The sequence below is a fragment of the Diadema antillarum genome, unplaced genomic scaffold (assembly GCF_040938485.1).
Source record: "Diadema antillarum isolate AM-2024a unplaced genomic scaffold, OU_Dant_1.0 seq00001668_RagTag, whole genome shotgun sequence".
Taxonomy (NCBI): domain Eukaryota; kingdom Metazoa; phylum Echinodermata; class Echinoidea; order Diadematoida; family Diadematidae; genus Diadema; species Diadema antillarum.
Window position 1 is genome coordinate 186911 of NW_027272366.1, and position 17780 is coordinate 204690.

General features: G+C 37.8%; 1 protein-coding gene across 1 annotated transcript; it reads left to right on the forward strand.

The window, feature by feature from the left end:
• Positions 1-1033: 1033 nt before the first annotated feature.
• On the forward strand, positions 1034-16063 carry LOC139711551 (translationally-controlled tumor protein homolog). Its single transcript, XM_071623424.1, has 5 exons — positions 1034-1045; positions 1426-1500; positions 3382-3569; positions 8709-8985; positions 14169-16063. Exons 1-5 carry the CDS (start codon positions 1034-1036, stop codon positions 14169-14171), a joined length of 555 nt encoding a protein of 184 aa, XP_071479525.1. The 3' UTR covers positions 14172-16063.
• The last annotated feature ends 1717 nt before the right edge of the window (positions 16064-17780 follow it).

Genomic DNA, 17780 nt, shown 5'->3' on the forward strand with positions numbered 1-17780 from the left:
CATGTAGTTTTCTTTGGTTGTGTACAAACAAAATTTCACCTTAATTGGAGAATTACCAATCAGATGAACCTCTTCCAAGGTCAGAAATCAAGTAAAAATCCTCAAATGTTCCTCACAAAATGTTATTCTGACATTGTTGCAGTAACTTTTGCCAAAATTCTACACCATCCAAGTAGGGTAGGCTGATTATCTGGACATTTCAGAAAAATTAATGAAGGTCATTATTCACTTTTATTGATTTTAAGCTCACTTGATATTTGGTGTTATTATCATTATTATTATTATTATTATTATTATTATTATTATTATTATTATTATTATTATTTTCATTGTCATCAACATCATTATCACTGTTATTTCTTATTGTGAAAATAGTATTTATATGTGTTATTATTTTAAAGATATGAGAGATGTACTGAATATTTTCAGTCAATTTGCTGATTTGATTCTTGTAATCAACCTCATAGGGCTAACCTTGATTAGCATAGTATGCTTTGTATCTGTTAGCCCCCTGTACCAAGATATGAAATGACAAATGTATCATTGTGATTTATCAAAGTTATGTATCATTGATATTTGATGGTAGATTCATTCATTCATTCTTACAAAGTGTGTCACACACAGCATTGCTAGTATGCAAACATGTTCAAATCTTCCACACACAACACACTTGCCAAAACTACAATTGTATGTATACAGTACCAATTCAGAGATGATCTTGACATGATTGCACGTTAAACTATACATTTACACATTTGAACATTCATCGAGAGAACATATTTCATTGGTGAAAGACATATCTTTTTACACATAAAGGTGATTAATTCTCTCAAACACAGTAACAGATTATCAATTACCAGTAATTGAAATGTGATTTGTGCAGTAGTCCCACATGCACAAATTACTGTCTTTATGTTATTTTTTTCCCCCATGCCCACTGATATAATGAGATATCAGCTATAACAAGGAAAACTGCTTGGTCCCGACCTCATATGAGTTTCCCCTATAATGCAGTTTGTACTGTAGCTCAGTAATGCATGCAGAGGTACGTGTAACAAACATTTTACCCTTTGAGATAGTTATTTGCTCATCACTGCAAGGTTCAATTCTGCTCAACAGTTCCAATAAACTCATCCCATAAGTTTGTTTTTTTTTCTTTTATACCTATTCGTGTATTTTACATGATTATGGAAAAAGAACATGTTCATCATTCAAGGGAGACAATTACATCTCTCTTTTGTCACGAAATGACTACACCACTTCAGTCAATTTTATTGCTCGAGTTCAGAAAAGTAATAAAATGTAAGATGTATATGACTTGTCAGTTCTATTTGTGTACTTGATGTGGGAGACCATGTAAGCTTTATATGAATGCACAAAGATATTGTAAAATGTTTCATTTGTTTGTTTTTCTGTGCAATATAGGAGATGAAACTCTTCAGTGATGCCTTTAAGATTGAGACAGTTGGAGAGGGATTACTGATACGAATCCATGGAAAGGTATGTGTAATATAATTAAAAGCAGGGTTGTACTCTAACCCAGTTTGTCTACTGGTCTGACCCGTCCCTTTCAGTTCGGTAGGTACCCATTTTTGGAGGCATTATGTTTTTGGGTTGTCCTTCCGTCAGTCCTTTCGTCCATTATCAATTTTGTAGACAGTGTAACTACACATAGAAAACAGTTTAAGGTATCCTAATGAATTTTGGCATGTTTACATGTATTAATAAGTGGGCAAAGTTGGGCCTATCAACTTTTGGGTGCACGTTCTCAAGGTCAACAGGCAAAGGTCATGGTCAAATGCTCAAAATTGTATGATTTCCCCCGTATTTCTGCAATCCCGCAAGGTATTTTCTCGAAACTTGGTATATGATACATGTACTACCAAACGAAGATTGCCTAGAGAAAGTTTTGGGTCATGAGTTTAAAGGTCAAAGGTCATGTGCAAAGGTTAAAATTTCACTTTTTAGCTTACCTGAGCAGGAGCCTCAAGTGAACTATTGCTCTTTGTCCGATGTCTGGCTTCCATAAACATTTTACATTTTCATCATCTTCTTAGAAACCTCACTACCACTCTTCACCAAACTTGGTAGATAGCATCCCTAGGAGGATAGAATCTGGATCAACTTTTGGGTGCACATGCTCAAGGTCAAGGTCAAATGCTAAAAATGTCACTATTTTCCCCATATCTATGCAATGCTTGAAGGTACTTTCTTGAAACCTAGTGTATACATGTATTGCCTGATAAAGATTATCTAGAGTAAGTTTCGGTCTGTGAAGTCAGATGTAAAATGAAAATGCTAAAATTTTACCGGTACTTTTTTCTCCATGTCTCGGAAATTGTTCAAGGTATCTTCATGGAACTTAGTACGTATGCTTGTACTACCTGGCGGTTATTATTTTGGAAATTTTGAGGTCATGGGCCGAAGGTCAAGGGTCAGAGGTCAAGGTCAACCATCAAAAACTCAATATTTCCCTCATATCTGTGCAATACCCAAAGGTGTTTTCTTGAAACTTGGTGGTGTATTACCCAAAAGAGTTTTCTCTGGGATAGTTTGTAGCCAAAAGGTCAAAGGCAGTGCTGCACACTGGTACTTGTCTGACCGTCCCTGACCAGTAAAAATCACTGTCGGACCAGTAACATTTTCAGGAATGGAACATTAAAAAATGGAAAAACTGGGTACCTACTGGTCTGACATACAAGTCGGACCAGTAGAAAAATATGAGTTAGTGTGCAACCCTGTCAAAGGTCAAGTGAAAGTTCTTAACTTCACTGAGGACTTTTTCCATATCTTGAAAGTGGCTCAAGTTATCATGATAAAACTTCTCATATGCATGTACTGCCTGCCAAAGGCCAAAGGCCAAAGGCCAGGGTTAAAGGCTAAAATTCTACTATTTAATGCTGAAATTACACTTTTTCTCAATACCTCTGAGATTACTCTATGCATAAACTTATAAAAGGGTCAAAGATTGAGTAAAGATTCTCAAATTCTCAAATACCTGCTCTGTTTAATAAACAATATCGCCATTCATCCATTTAAACCCAGTTCAGGGAAAGAGAACATTTGACACACTTTTGACAAACGTATGATTTTGATATTTGGCAAGTTATATGAGTTGGTTATCACACATTGTCAAGATATCTTACAGACCTATTGGGAGAACCATGCATAATGATGGAGGCATACCAGTTGCCATAGTGACATTTCGAGTTTCCCACTACTCAGCCATGAGTCTCGTAAATAGATGGCAGAAATTAGGAAAGTCATTTGTTCTGTTTATGTTTGTTACTAGTACAATATGCCTATGAGATGTTATGGGGGTGTTTTTGTGTGTTTGGATTTAGCAATCCAAGGCAAGTGTTCTTTCATGTCCTCTTTCAGCGAGTAACAGAGAGCAATGACATCGATGATTCAATGATCGGAGGAAACGCCTCTGCAGAGGAAGCGGCTGAGGGACTGGATGATTCAAGTGTCACTGGCATTGACGTGGTCATGAAGGCTCGCATGACAGAAGTTACCCCATTCACCTTAAAGCAATACAAAAAGTTAATCAAACCGTACCTAAAAAGGTGAGTATTTAGCCCAACAAGATCTCAGTGGTTATGGTGGAGAAGAGTTAGGGATGCCCAGTGGTTGTGTAAATACCCTTAACCCTACCTCTGTGATGGGCCAATTTAATCGGCCCAAAGCATGCAACGCCATTGCTCTGGCCACTTTAGTTGGCCCTATTTTGATTGACAGATTACTCCAAAGGCTTTGGTGCTACTACTCTATAAACTCATTTGTGATTGGCTGACAGTACTGTAGGGTCTGATCCAAAAATCAAGGGGCCGCTACGGGACGGACTTTTTTGCTCACAAAAAGATATGTTAACATGATAGCAGCCATTTATCCCTACATATGTATCAAGCTTACATGAAAGCATGGAAGTGCACTATAAACAAGGCAGACATCTGTGGCAACAAACTTTACTGACGCGACGGGACATCATGAAAAAATCACTGGTTTTTGTAAAGAAGATTCAAAGGAGAATTATACCAAATTTAATGAGCCAGACTTGCCGTACAACGTGGTGTTTGTTCGCTACTATTCCCTACATTACTACAACAAAAGAGCTATTAACATACAATGTATAGATCTAATGGATTTTAGTTTTAAGTAATTTCCTCAAAAGTTGTCAAATTCAGTCACGTTGCGTGATGGGATAGAAGGATAAGCACTATGTACAAAACAAATGGGAAATTCTAAACATAGACTTATTTTCATCAAAATGCGTTCAAACCTCTGGCAACCACACAGTTTTATAACATTTTAGTGTAGAGTTAGCATACCAAGATTTAAACTACTAAGAAATGATGGAAAATTTCACTAACAATTATCACTATTACACTAAAAAAAAAATGTCATCACACAAAAATCCTTACACTTTTGGTACATACATTAATAATCCTTGATTATTTTTTTCCAGGAACATTGTTTTTTATGAGTGAAAATGAGACTCATAAATTGCACATCATTTTCCCAAGCTTCGAATTCAGCCTCTAAGATATGAATGACTGTGCTATTAAGTCAGCAGCAACAACACCACTCAAAGTAGTGGCAAACTGGTTATGTGGAAGTATTTTTATGATACTGGTACTGTAAACGTCAATATTTTCGCGCGATTAATTTTTCGCGCTGAGCGGCTCGAAAACATATTCGCGGGTTCTTAAATTCGCGCTCGGCAGCGGGTTAATACACAGTCGCTGTTTTCATCCAGCGATGCCAGCGTACGATAAGCGACGTAGCGAGCGGCGCGAGTGCGAGTATAAGCGCTCAACTACGTAGTACATGTATTTTACTCGATACATGTTCTGTAGGACTAGTACTGTAGTCGCGGGGATGTAGCACACCAATCGGCCGTGGGCTCGGTGCATGCGGTGCGTGCGATGATACTGCTATATGGGGTAAACATGTCTGTACTACGTAGCAGTATCATCGACGAAGCGCACCAGGCCGTTCAAAATGTGCATAGAAAATTGCGAAGATATGTTTGCGCGTTTTTGAATTCGCGCTAGCCGAACGTAGCGCGAAATCCGCGAAAATTAATGTACTGCGAAAATTTCCACGTTTACAGTAATCTTGGCAACTGTGGATAATTTTTTGTTCAATTTCCATCCACAATTTGAGCATCATATATTAGGATTGCAATTTTTGAAAACCATGCTGTATAAAGTAGTTTTTCAGTTGTAAAAAGTCACCTCTGTTTTGAGTTGCAATCTGATTATTGACATTTCTTTTTTATATAAATTGTGCTTTTAAATTTGTATGCCAGAAGTGTATAAGAAAGAAATATTAAGTTTTTAAATGAAGAATTTTCGATTTTCAATACCCCAGGTGCATTCCAACATGGTGGTGTTCAAAGTAAATATTTCAATATTGAAATGCAAACAATTTCACAAGAATGCTTCTTCTTCCCTATTTCTAAGACATGGTAAGAATGTGCATCATGTTCATAAATACCAATCTCAATAATGATAAAAAAAATACAATGAGAACACAAGAACAAGAGACTCCTACACTGTATGTAATGCAATATTTGTCTCTCTGAGTAGACTGTATTTGCAATTTACATCATAGACAAATACGAAACAAAAAGTAAGCATAGATCTTTGTACATTACTCCAAACAGTGAAAGGTATTCATGTAAAATGAATGCAACTTCAATTCGGCTAGAACATCAAACTTGAAGGGATAGTACAGGAAAAGTTATGGGCCGTGGGGTCAAAGATGAACTGAAAATGCCAAAATTTCAATTTCTCCAAATCTAGGTAATGGCTCAAGGTATCTTCATGAAACTTAATACATGTGCATAAACTGCATGACAATGATTCTCTTGGAAATTTGAGGGTCAAGGGTCAAAGATCAGGTTTAACCCTAACTAGGCCGGGCTATTTAGGTAGATGATAGAGCCGGGGGGGGGGGGGGGGGGGGGGGGGGGGGGGGGGGGGGGGGGGCTCCCAGGCCCCCCCTCCGAATCTATTTTCATCAATTTTGCTATTTCCCCCATATCTATGTAATGCCTGAAGGTATTTTCTTGAACGTTAGTGTAGACATAATGTATACTACTGAATAAAGATTCTCCAGAGAGAGTTTCAGGTCATGGGGTCAAAGGTCAAAGGTCAGATGAAAATGTTAAAATTTCACTTTTGTCCATTATCTCGCAAATGATTCAAGGTATCGTCATGGAACTAAGTACATATGCATACTGACTAGCAGGGATTATCTAGGGAATTTAGTGGTCAAGGTCAACTCCTCAAAATTTCACTTTTTCCCTCATACATATGCAGTGCTTGCAGGATTTTGAAACGTAATATAATTATGTACATGTATCACCTAATGGAGATTCTCTGGGAAATTTCCTGCCAGAAGGTCAAAGATCAAAAGGTCAATGGTTAAGGATCAAAGGCCAGGCTAAAATGTAAACATTTTTCTATCTTGTACTGAAAGTACACTTTTTCTCCATACCTTGAAAATTACTCAATGCATAAACTTATAAAAGGGTCAGAAGTCAAGTAAAAATCCTCAAATCCCCAAATACATGTACCTGCACTCTATATACAGTATGTCCCCAAAAAAATTACAATCAGATTTTCGCATTGATAACACCCAATATGATTAAATTGTCTGAATGCTACTTCAGGGTCTTAAAATATAACATCTTAGCTCTATTTTGCAGAAAACCCCATTCAATTTGGTCAAGCGGTCACAGAGAAATGTGGATTGGAAGTTTCTTGCCAAAAGGTCAAAGGTCAAAGGTCAAGTGAAAGTGCTGAATTGCACTTTTTCCTCCATATCTCAAAAGTAACTCACTTATAGGTATCATCATGAAACTGACATATTTATGCATGTTCAACCTAACAGTGATTCTCTTTGGAACTGTGAGGTCAAAGGTCAAAGGCCAGGTTTAGATAATGCTATTTTCCCATTTGATACTGACATTATACTTTTTCTCAATACCTTGAAAACTTACTCAATGCATAAACTTATAAAAGGGTCAAAAGTCAAGTAAAAATCATCAGTATCCCGAATACCTGCACTCTGACATTTTAATCATTCATCCAATTGAACCTAGTTCTAGGAAAGTGAACATTCAGCACATTTGTGTCAAACCTGTCATTTTAATATTTTGCCAATTGTTTGAAACTGTCATCACACATTGTCAAGACATTGTACTATAGACCTATTAGGAGAACCATGCATTATGGCGGAGGCATATCAGTCGGTTTTAAAGCATGTCATGAGTCTGATTCTTCCGAGTTTAGCACTTGGATGCTCTTGTGTGTGAACGCAATAGACAGAACTTGGAGGGAAGAGATTCTTGACATGCTCATCAAAATTCCTCATTTCTCTTTGACCAATGAAGCAAATCGATTGGGGTTTTTTGAAAGATGTGGGCAATGAGTTATAGTTTCATACCCTGAAATTGTATTTGGATTGATTCACTATATTAAAGTTATCGTTGCGGAGGGTCCCGTTGTAATTTTTTTTTTTTTTTTTTTGGGGGGGGGGGGGGGGGGACATACGGTATAGCAAACCTAGTTCAAGGAAAGTGAACATTCAACACATTTGTGACAAACCTGTCATTTCAGTATTTTGCCAGTTATGTGAAACTGTCATCACACATTGTAAAGACATTGTACTATACACCTATGAGGAGAACCATGCATTGTGGCGGAGGCATACCAGTCGCCATAGCGACATTTCTAGTTCTTCATACCTTGGAGATGCCCTAATGCATAAACTTAAACAAGGCATATTTGCAATGCCACAAAAAATGACCCATTTCTTAAAAATCACATAATTGCAACAATTCAAAAAATGTATGAGCTACAGGGACAAATTTAGTATCAAATGCTAGAATTTGTAAAATTCTTTCATTTATAAGTGGTGTGTTGATACAACTGAAGTACATTGAGGCTGTCTTTTCTTCAAAAAACAAAAACAAAAACAAAAAAAACATTTAGGGGCAATATTTCTTACACTTTGATAAAAACTGTTACGACCAAAATCACACTGAGAATGATCGCACAGAAGAATAAATAGATTAATGTTTAGGCGGTTTATTAACAGCATATTTCCAGATATTCGCAAACTTGCCAATCAGTATGATTAATACACAATCACTTATACATCAGAATAAAATGCAATCACTTGAACGTCATATGTTCCACTTATGTCTTCATTCTGTGGAATGAAAAGCACATGAAATTCATCTTACCCTGCCGAGTGTGAAAAATAACTCGCACGAAACTAACCACTTTTACAGTAGTAATTACTGCTTTCATTTAGTCCACATTTCTAGAGATTTGAGCTCTGGGGGGTGTTTTCATCAATATAGTCAGCGCTGACAATTTCAGCAAAATCCTTGGTTTTGATTGGCTGAGATGCTCTGGTCACTGACTGTTACCATGGTGATTGTCAGAAAATGACAACTTGTCAGCGCTGACTAAGTTGATGAAACACCCCCCAGGTTTCCTTTTACTGTTTTACCTGACATGCTCTAGTTAAGATAGGACATGGTACTTATGATGAGGATAGTGCACACAGGCGATCAGAGAGGCAGAAGATAATATAGACAGATCTATAGATAGTATACATGCTTCGTGGCATGGTTTTCTCTAGGAGTCACAGTGCCCTGTGTTAACCCTCTCTCAATTTGCTTGCAGAGTGATGGATACAAGGAAAGAAGAACTGGCGAGACTGAAGGAAGAAGGTCAGACAGAGAAGGCAGAGCAGTTGGAAGCAGACTTACAGAACTTCAAGGCTCACATGCCAACAGTCTTGGAAGAACACATCCTAAAGCCTTTTGAGGAGAAGGGCTTTCAGTTTTTCCAGCTGGAGAGCAATGACGACAATGCAATGATACCACTGATGTACTACCCAGACGGAGAAACGAGACCGTATATGTACTTCTTCAAACTTGGCATGAAGGAGGAGAAATTTGTAAGTGGAACATATTTGGCCATATGCTGTTATTGGAATGTTCTCTCTCTCCATATCTCCCCCCCCCCCCTTCCCATTACTTTCAGCTTTGTTTTAAGTATTAAGCACAGTAAGAAATGGAAAGCAGTACAGGTATACAAATGACGCACAGGTCTGAGTGCATCAGTTGGAATTGTGTGCATAAGGTTACTGTGGAATGCTTAACCCTAATCAGGCTGGGGGGGGGGCGGAATCCGCCCCCCCCCCCCCTCAACGTTTCGCGCAATATCTTCGCAGCGCGATAAGCTCCCGCCGCGATGTTTCATGACTTTTTTCTTTCAAGTATCGCGCAACTTTTGAGACCAAAATTGTTGCGCCAGCGCGTACCGTTTTGACGCGTCACCCGTTCGAAAAAAATTTGTCAACCCCAAAATTGCTCCAAAACGTGATTTTGTGTACAAATCCAATGCAAATTGTGTTTTTTCAATTAATTCACATAAAAATTCATATCTTGACTTAGAATGGACGAAATTAATTTATTTTAGCATAATAAAGCTTCGAAAAATGTCTGTGACAAATCTTGGCCAAAAAACAAACAAAAACAAAAGGTCGAAAAACAAAGAAATACATAAGAAATTCAAAAAACAATCAAATACATAAGAAATTAATTTCGATACAGATTTTTTGTTATCCTATGTCTCAGGAGAATGATACAAGAAACATTTTTAAAAAGAAATTTGCTTAATTAGAGCATTAAGTGATTTAGAGCCCCAATCTGATTTTATGCATAGATTACAATAATTAATTAATATAAAATTTAAGAAAAATTTTTCGGAGAAAGCAACCATACATTTTGATAGTATACGTCGCGGGCGTCGCGTGTGCCGATTTTCGGCGCGATCACGCGTTCCATAGGCGAGATCTGAAGGGGGGGGCGGAATCTGCCCCCCCCCCCCCCCGATATAACATAGCCAAAAAAACCCAGCCTGATTAGGGTTAACCCAAAAGGCGAAACCAAGTGGGTGTAGGCTATATTCTGTAGTTACCGCATGCACACTATTCCGACTGACACACATAAAGACATGTGCGTCATCTGTGTGAAAGAATTGGGACAATTTACTTGCCAGATAAATACCTGAGCAAATAGATTACAAAGTACTAATACTCCAATGTCTGCAAGATAAACAAGTTACACCCGGCCAGGCCCTCTGGCTCTCTTTAAGTCACTGCTGCATCAACATGACAACACATGCTGCCCATTGCTTGTCAGCACCCAGATGCATGTACACATACACACGTAAAAGTGATACCAAACATCAAAGTTTGTATGGGAAGTTATCGAACTTTGCAATCAAGTGTAAGCACCTGTATCTGTAGGTGTGTTGGACTGATCTTTGTAATTTGATTTCTCTGTATGGGAGCAACCTCACACTGAGATTTCAGAGATATTACCAATCATGCAATAAGCTACAATGGCAAAAATATATAGATTTTTTAGTGCAGATACAAGTCCACCTTCATATACATGTGGTTTGAGTGAATGCAACAATATTAGTAGAACACATCAGTGAAAGTTTGGGGAAAATCGGACAATCCATTCAAAAGTTATGAATTTTTTAAGTATCTGCACAGTCACTGCTGGAAGAGAAGACTACTATAGTGTATGATGTCACATGCATACAACGATGTAAGGAAAATAAAAAGAGAATTTCACAAAACTTTACTTTTTGAATAAAATGAAAATTTCTTCGACTTGTTACTGATCATATAGTTTTTGGTTGAGACCTAATTTCAGGTTTCTAACATTTTTTGGCGAGATAATGAGAAACCTCTTATGAAATATGAAAGAGCATGTAGTTCCATGAGGAATTCAATGTTTATTTGATAAAAATTGGTTTTGAAATGGCTCAGATATCCTAAACAGAGTGATTCTAATATAGTGTGGGACCCACATGTTATGACGATCGCTTTGTTTTACTTTGTTTTTAGATGTTTCAGTCATTCCAAACCCGATTTTCATCAAATAAACTTTGAATTCCTCTTAAAATGGTATGCTCTGTACTATTTCATAAGTGTTTTCTTGATATCTCGCAAAAAGTTAAAAGCCCAATTCTCATCTCCACCAAAACTGTAGCATCCCTTTAAGGGTAATATTATTCCCCCTGCCTTCTGGAAGAGAGAAGGTGAGTTTTTTTGTCATGCGAGAAAAGTGAAAATACGTTGAATTTTCTTTATTCTTTCTTTATATCGTTGTACACATGTGACATCACAAGCTACAGTGGTCCTCTCGTCCAGCCATGACTGAACAGAAACTTAGAAAATTCATTGCAAGAAAAGTGAAAATATGTTGAATTTTCTTAATTCATATCGTGTACACATGTGACATCACAAGCTACAGTAGTCTTCTCATCCAGCCGTGACTGAACAGAAACTTCAAAAATGCATAACTTTTGAACAGATTGTCCAATTTTCCTCAAACACTCACTGATGTTTACTAATATTGCTGCACTCTCTCAACCCGCATGTCTATGAAGGTGAACTTGTCCTTTAAATGTAAGGACAACCGATGTGTCTCGCATCAACTAATAGCTGATGGTCTGGAGTAGTTTTCTGTTCCAAGTGGCCCATCAGTCGCTAATGATGCTACAGTAATGAGAGTTGACATGAGCTAAATTTTGCTTTGATGCTCCTCCTAGGAGCACAAAGATACTATGTCCACTCTACAGTTGATCATGATTATATGTCCGGGTGTCCAACGAACCTGATCATGGGCAATGGCAAGATAATCATGTTCAATATGACAGCAGTTAGAAGCTTCAGTCCAGAGAAAGCATTATGCTAACTTCAGAGACAGAACATTCTTGTCTTTTTATGTGAAAGTGTTCAATATGACACATTGAAATGCGTTCCATAAAAAAAAGAAAAAAGAAAAGTACAGATTAGAAGTTCTAAATGCAAAGGTCTCCATGACATCTGTTCAATACCCACCTAAAAATGGTATGAAATACTCTATAATGACTCATTTTGAAAAACAAACAATCATTTTCATTTTATTTTTTAAATCCACAGTGTGCCATTTCAGGGATGAAGGGACTTTCCAGTCTGCTTTACTCCCAGGAAATAACAGTTTAACCCTATCTGTGTCACGGGCCGATTTATCGGCCCAAAGTGATGCCCTATTTTGATTGACAATTAAAAGGCTATTCCTATAAACCATTTGTTATTGGCTGACTGTGTAAGGAAATGATATATAGTGTGAAAAAAAAACTTTCCACCTTCAACTAATCAGGAAAGCCTTCTCAAAGTCCAAGAAATTGTGGTGGCCCCGCCCATGTTTATTTGCATTCAGACTGCAATGTATTGTGTACAGTTTTGCCATAGGTTTCTTGTGTGGAGAACTTACACGGATCTGTATATGTGGGACTTAAATAGAGATCGCCGTGTGCAATGAAAAGATCGTACACATGGGTCAATTTTCATCTATTTTATCCAAGTCAAAATGGTAAAATATGAAGTGCAAACATTCAGGATAGGGATTTCAACATCTTTAAATTCTGTGAAGGGGTATATCCAGTAATATCGGCCTCATAAATTATCTGTAGCATAGTTGAACACTGCACATTCAGTGCAGCAGTTATAACTGTTTACTCAGCACTGCAATGGGTCTCGAGTTAGCCTGGGCCAGCAGGGCAGGTGTAAGGAGCAATAGGGAGGATTACAGGAGCCTCCTGATAATCTGGGTTGTAACTGCCACAGACTTGTCATAAAATGAAAAGTGCTGATGCTATTGATGAAAAAAATCATATCATCTGAAAGCTGAATAAGTGTGACCCGCTACAACAAAAAGGTCCTAAAGTCGCGCACGGTCGAAGCCGTGAAAATCGAGTTTGAAGTCAAAGCATTAAAATTGGTCAAAACTTCTGATTTTCTGATTTTGATATATTATTAGAGTCTAATATGTCTTCTATCATCTGTCGAAATTTAGAAGCAAAATGATCAAAGGAAAGACCAAAAAATAGCGTTTTTCTGAGCCATGTTTTTTGGCGTTTCAACGAAGCAGAAACTGGTTCGAAAATTTGGATTGAGCGCCACAGATAGGTTCCGCCCCTAACAACGACCAGAGTGATCTCATTGGTCAGTTTGCTGCTTGCTGCTAACCGAAGCGTGAAGCTCGCACACTGCCCAGTCGACTGGTGCTTGCGGTCGGGGTGCGCTATGCTCAGCCGCTTCTCACATCCTGGTCACTGATTCAGATTGGTTGGTGAGGAGACCGCCGACGCTGATGTGCTTGAATGAACTCTTCGGGGGTTGCTAGGGCTTATCTTCAATTGTCCAGAGGTGAAAACTGACTTGCGTGTCCCTTGATCGCGATTGCATCGAAAGGAAGACTTTTAGGGCGTTTTTCTCGAAACGGTGATTTTCCAGACGTCTCGACATGCTCTCTTTTAAACATCGATATCTCCGCAGCCGATTGTTTTTATAAAATTTGTTTTATATCAATTTAAAGCAGAAAGATTAGGGGATTATATCATGCAATTTTCAAATAATAGACTTCGCCCGACTTTAGGATCATTTTGTTGTAGCGGGTCACAAATTTTCTACAACGTCTGTGAGACCTTTTTGTGATGCAAGAGCATGTTGAGTGAAAAAATGAGGTGGTAACGTGTAGAAGTAAGTCTGCAATGATAATTATGTGACATAAGAGGGCATCCTACTTAAAGTTTAAGGGTGCCCTCACTCAGATTATTATGTAATATGAAAGTTTAGACCATAAGCGTTTAAATGATGTATAACATGACACATTAAAGTCAATAATAATCAGAAATGGCCATCAACAATCTTGTGTCTAAGCACTGCAAAATGTCTGAGCAGTCTGGCTACGGCGAATGTGACAGAAATAGGGTTGATGAAAGATAACTTTGCTCAAAAATTACTTCAAATGAGCACTCTATTAGAATTATCGTACTTTACAGGTTGGTGGTATTTTGGCAGTGTGATAGAATAATACAAATGGGCAATGTGCCCCCTCACCAAGTTTGCTATAATGAATTCTTAGGAATTATTAATTTATGATACTCAGGTGAGCATGTGACTCCTAGGTCTCTTGTTTTCTTTCCTTGCTTCTTGTTTTGAGCAAGATTATCTTTGATCAGGTATTCACTTTGTTTTATACATGACTGTTTCTCCCTTCTTTCTGTTGACAGTGATTTCCATCCAGCAAGTAACCAAACTGCTCACATCTCCCATCCAGTAACCATTCATCTGGTTCTCCAATCCCGACACCACTCTGATGTACAGTGTACAAGCCAGACCCACAGGTCTCTGTCGAGGAGATTTCTGCTGAAGAGGACACAAGGGAACATAACCTGGCACTGTGGACAATCTTAAAGAGATCTCCCGAGGAACAATTTTTTTTTTGTTCTTTTGGTGTTATGTTTTGATTTTTAAGCCAGTGTTAGACTGTGGACATTATGCATAATGATAGCCTTTAATAACATCAAAATCAACACTGTTGATGCCTCCTATGATGTCTTTATGTCTGTTGTGCATTTTCCTTGCATGATCGACATGAAACCTTTGGCAGTGATTATATACTCCATATCACACTCCCTGTTCTATTTCTCATTCCTCGTAGGATTTATACAAAATCCTACATACGGCAGGAGCACTGATTGAAATCTCTCACCATAATTATTGTGATATTTTCAAAGCCAATTTGGGTAGTTAAGATGGCATAATTTTTCCACAAGAATATCCAGTTGATTTACAGATTTCACAGATTGAGCTCAACTCTGTGTAAAAGATAAGAGGGAAAATGGGATGGGATATTGTCTGATTAGATCTTGTTTACAGTGAGTTAAAAGGCCCGGCCTCGTAAACGCTCAAAAGGCCAAACCCGGTACGAAAACAGCCATGCAATTGAACAAGCTCTGGAGAAAGTCTGGGCCCGGGCTCGCCCTGGCCTTTTCTCACTGTTAACGCAAACTGAGCCACATGCGGTACCAAACTGCGAACGGCGCTCGGCTCCTAAGTAGTTGTTTACAAGCAGACCACTACTACGACAAAATATTAACAGGTTAGAATCAAAAGCCCGAGCCGAGCCCTCCACTGTAAATGCACAGAATTACAGGACTGAGTACTTAAATGGATGGTACAGTATTGGTGGAGATGAGAATTGGGCTTTTAACTTTTTGCGAGATCCCAAGAAACCACTTATGAAATGGTACAGAGCATCCCATTCTAAGAAGAATTCAGTTTATTTGATGAAAATCGGTTTTGGAACGACTGAGACATCCAAAAACAAAGTAAAACAAAGCGATCACAATAAAGTGTTGGTCCCACACTTTATTAGAATTGCTTATTTTTTGATATCTCAGCCATATCAAAACCAATTTTCATCAAATAAACGTTGAATTCCTCATAGAATTACATGTTCTTTCATATTTCATAAGAGGTTTCTCATTATCTCACAAAAAAAAAATGTTAGAAACCTGAAATTAGGTCTCAATCAAAACTGTATGATCCCTTTAATTGAGGTCGGGCTCGGCCCAGCCCTGCACTGTAAACAGGGTCTTTGATGACCACTTCAAACCTAAGTCTCTGATTTCCATTCATGAATTATATATGTGGAGCTGCTTCATCACCCAGCTCCCATTTTATTGTTGCAGAATGGCAGTGTTGTCTTCCTTGTCTGCACTGTCAGATAATCATTTTGAATGTTAGCATCGTATATCTGTTGGCTGGCCTTACGTGTGCCTGTTATGCGAAATACTTCAGTGATGACAATATGCTAATTGCTGTGCCCACTTTCGCCCAAAGTTTCAAACTCTTAATAATATTGATGTCCTTTTATAGAGAAACAAGAACAGTAGCAAGAGCCACATGCACTGTCTCTGAAAACAGAACTACCCTTAATTATGTGCTTGACATGAATTCTTGAAATTGAAAATTGTAAACATAGGAAAGAAATAGTGCATGCATGACTCTCTCTATGCCTCATATGTTAAGCAATTTCCAAGTACATGTATTTAATTTCCAAAACGGGCACTTGACAAACGATGTATCTCTGTATATTCAATAAAAGAAATACATAGGATAATTTATGGCTACTGCATACTGGTTTTTCTCTGGTGTTTGTCTGCCTTCTCCCCATCACTATCATACTTTATTTTCATCACTTGAGAAATATGGACACAATTAGGTTTGCATGATTTTGTCAAGTTGCTTAAAACTAGTAAATTCTATGTTAGTGGGAGTATTTAAACTAAAAGACTGAAATGTGTATACATGTAATTTGTGCATTCATCTCATAGAGATTTACTACTGCTCCATGTCACCACAAATGATGAGATTTTGTAAAGTTGGCGGTGTATTTACTTAACCCTAAAAGGGGGGGGGGTTGAATCAACCCCCCCCTCGACATTTTTCACGACTACTCCGCCGCGCGAAATTTTTTGACCGCGCCGTTCGCTGACTTTTTACTTTCAAGTCTCGCGCATCTTTTGACACCATTTTCGCGAAAATCATGCATACCGTTACAACGGTGCATAACATTTTATACATGCCTGTCAGACCGAAAATGGCTCAAAAACGTGATTTTGTGTATAAAGTCTATGCAAATGGAGTTTTCTCTTCTTATTCATAAAGATATGATTATTTTCACTTTCATAGGCTGAAACTAATTAATTTTAGCATAATTATGCTTGAAATAGGTTCTGTCATAAATTTTGCGGAAAAAGAATGATAAAACAAAAGGTTGAAAAAACAAAGAAATACATAAGAAATTCATAAAACAATAAAATACATGAGAAATTCATTTTGATACCAAATTTTTTTTTCAAGTACATTGTTAAGAATGCTACAAAGAATGTTTTCACCAAAAATTAGGATTCTAGGAGCTTTAATTTCTGATTTAGAGCAAAATGTATGATTTTATGCATATATTAGCATAATTAATTATCATGACGAAAATGTCCACTTCTTTATGTATAGCTTGGTAGATTACGCCACAGGTAATGCACGTGCCAAATTTCATGGCGATTGCGCGATCGACGGCCGAGATCTCAGGGGGGGGTTGAATCAACCCCTCCCCGGCCACAGAACACCCAAAAAAGCCCGGCCTGGTTAGGGTTAAACACTGTATGTACATGTACATGTATATTCATATAAACTGTTCCAGAACTGTTTTGCCAACATTAGAAAACTTTCATCATTTCCTAACTTCTGTAAAAAATTGTTCAAATTTTTTTAAAATTTTCTTTCCTGTGCTTCAAATTTTTTACTCTTTCCTTTCAGAATAGCTTCAAACAGGGCTCAAATTTTAGTCAGAAGCATCTTCAGTCCCGTTAAAATGTGTTGCCAATTTCAGGATTTGCATTAAATTATTGCAGTCTTGTACAGTTGTAAAGACTTAGCAACAAGAACCTTCAGGCAGAATGAGGTTGTGTCCTCCAGAAATATAATATCAGTAACATTTGTGATCAAACCAACAGAGCTATGAGACGATGACATCTTTGTGTGTATTCATGAAAAGAAACCGAGATTTGATAGAAAAGTTCATTGAGTGTAAACAGCAATAGTGGCAGAACACATGAGTGAAAGTTTGAAGAAAATCGGACAATCGATTCAAAAGTATTAGTGTCGTTATCACTGGATGAGGAGACCATGACACTTCATGATGGCATCACATTTCAAGCGCAATGGAAGAGCTCTTGACACACACCCTTTCAGAAAGCAGAGTGAACTAAAAAAGCCTTCTGAGAGTGCAGACCTCTGCCAAGCAGCTCATTTCCACCAAAATACACATGCTGAAAATC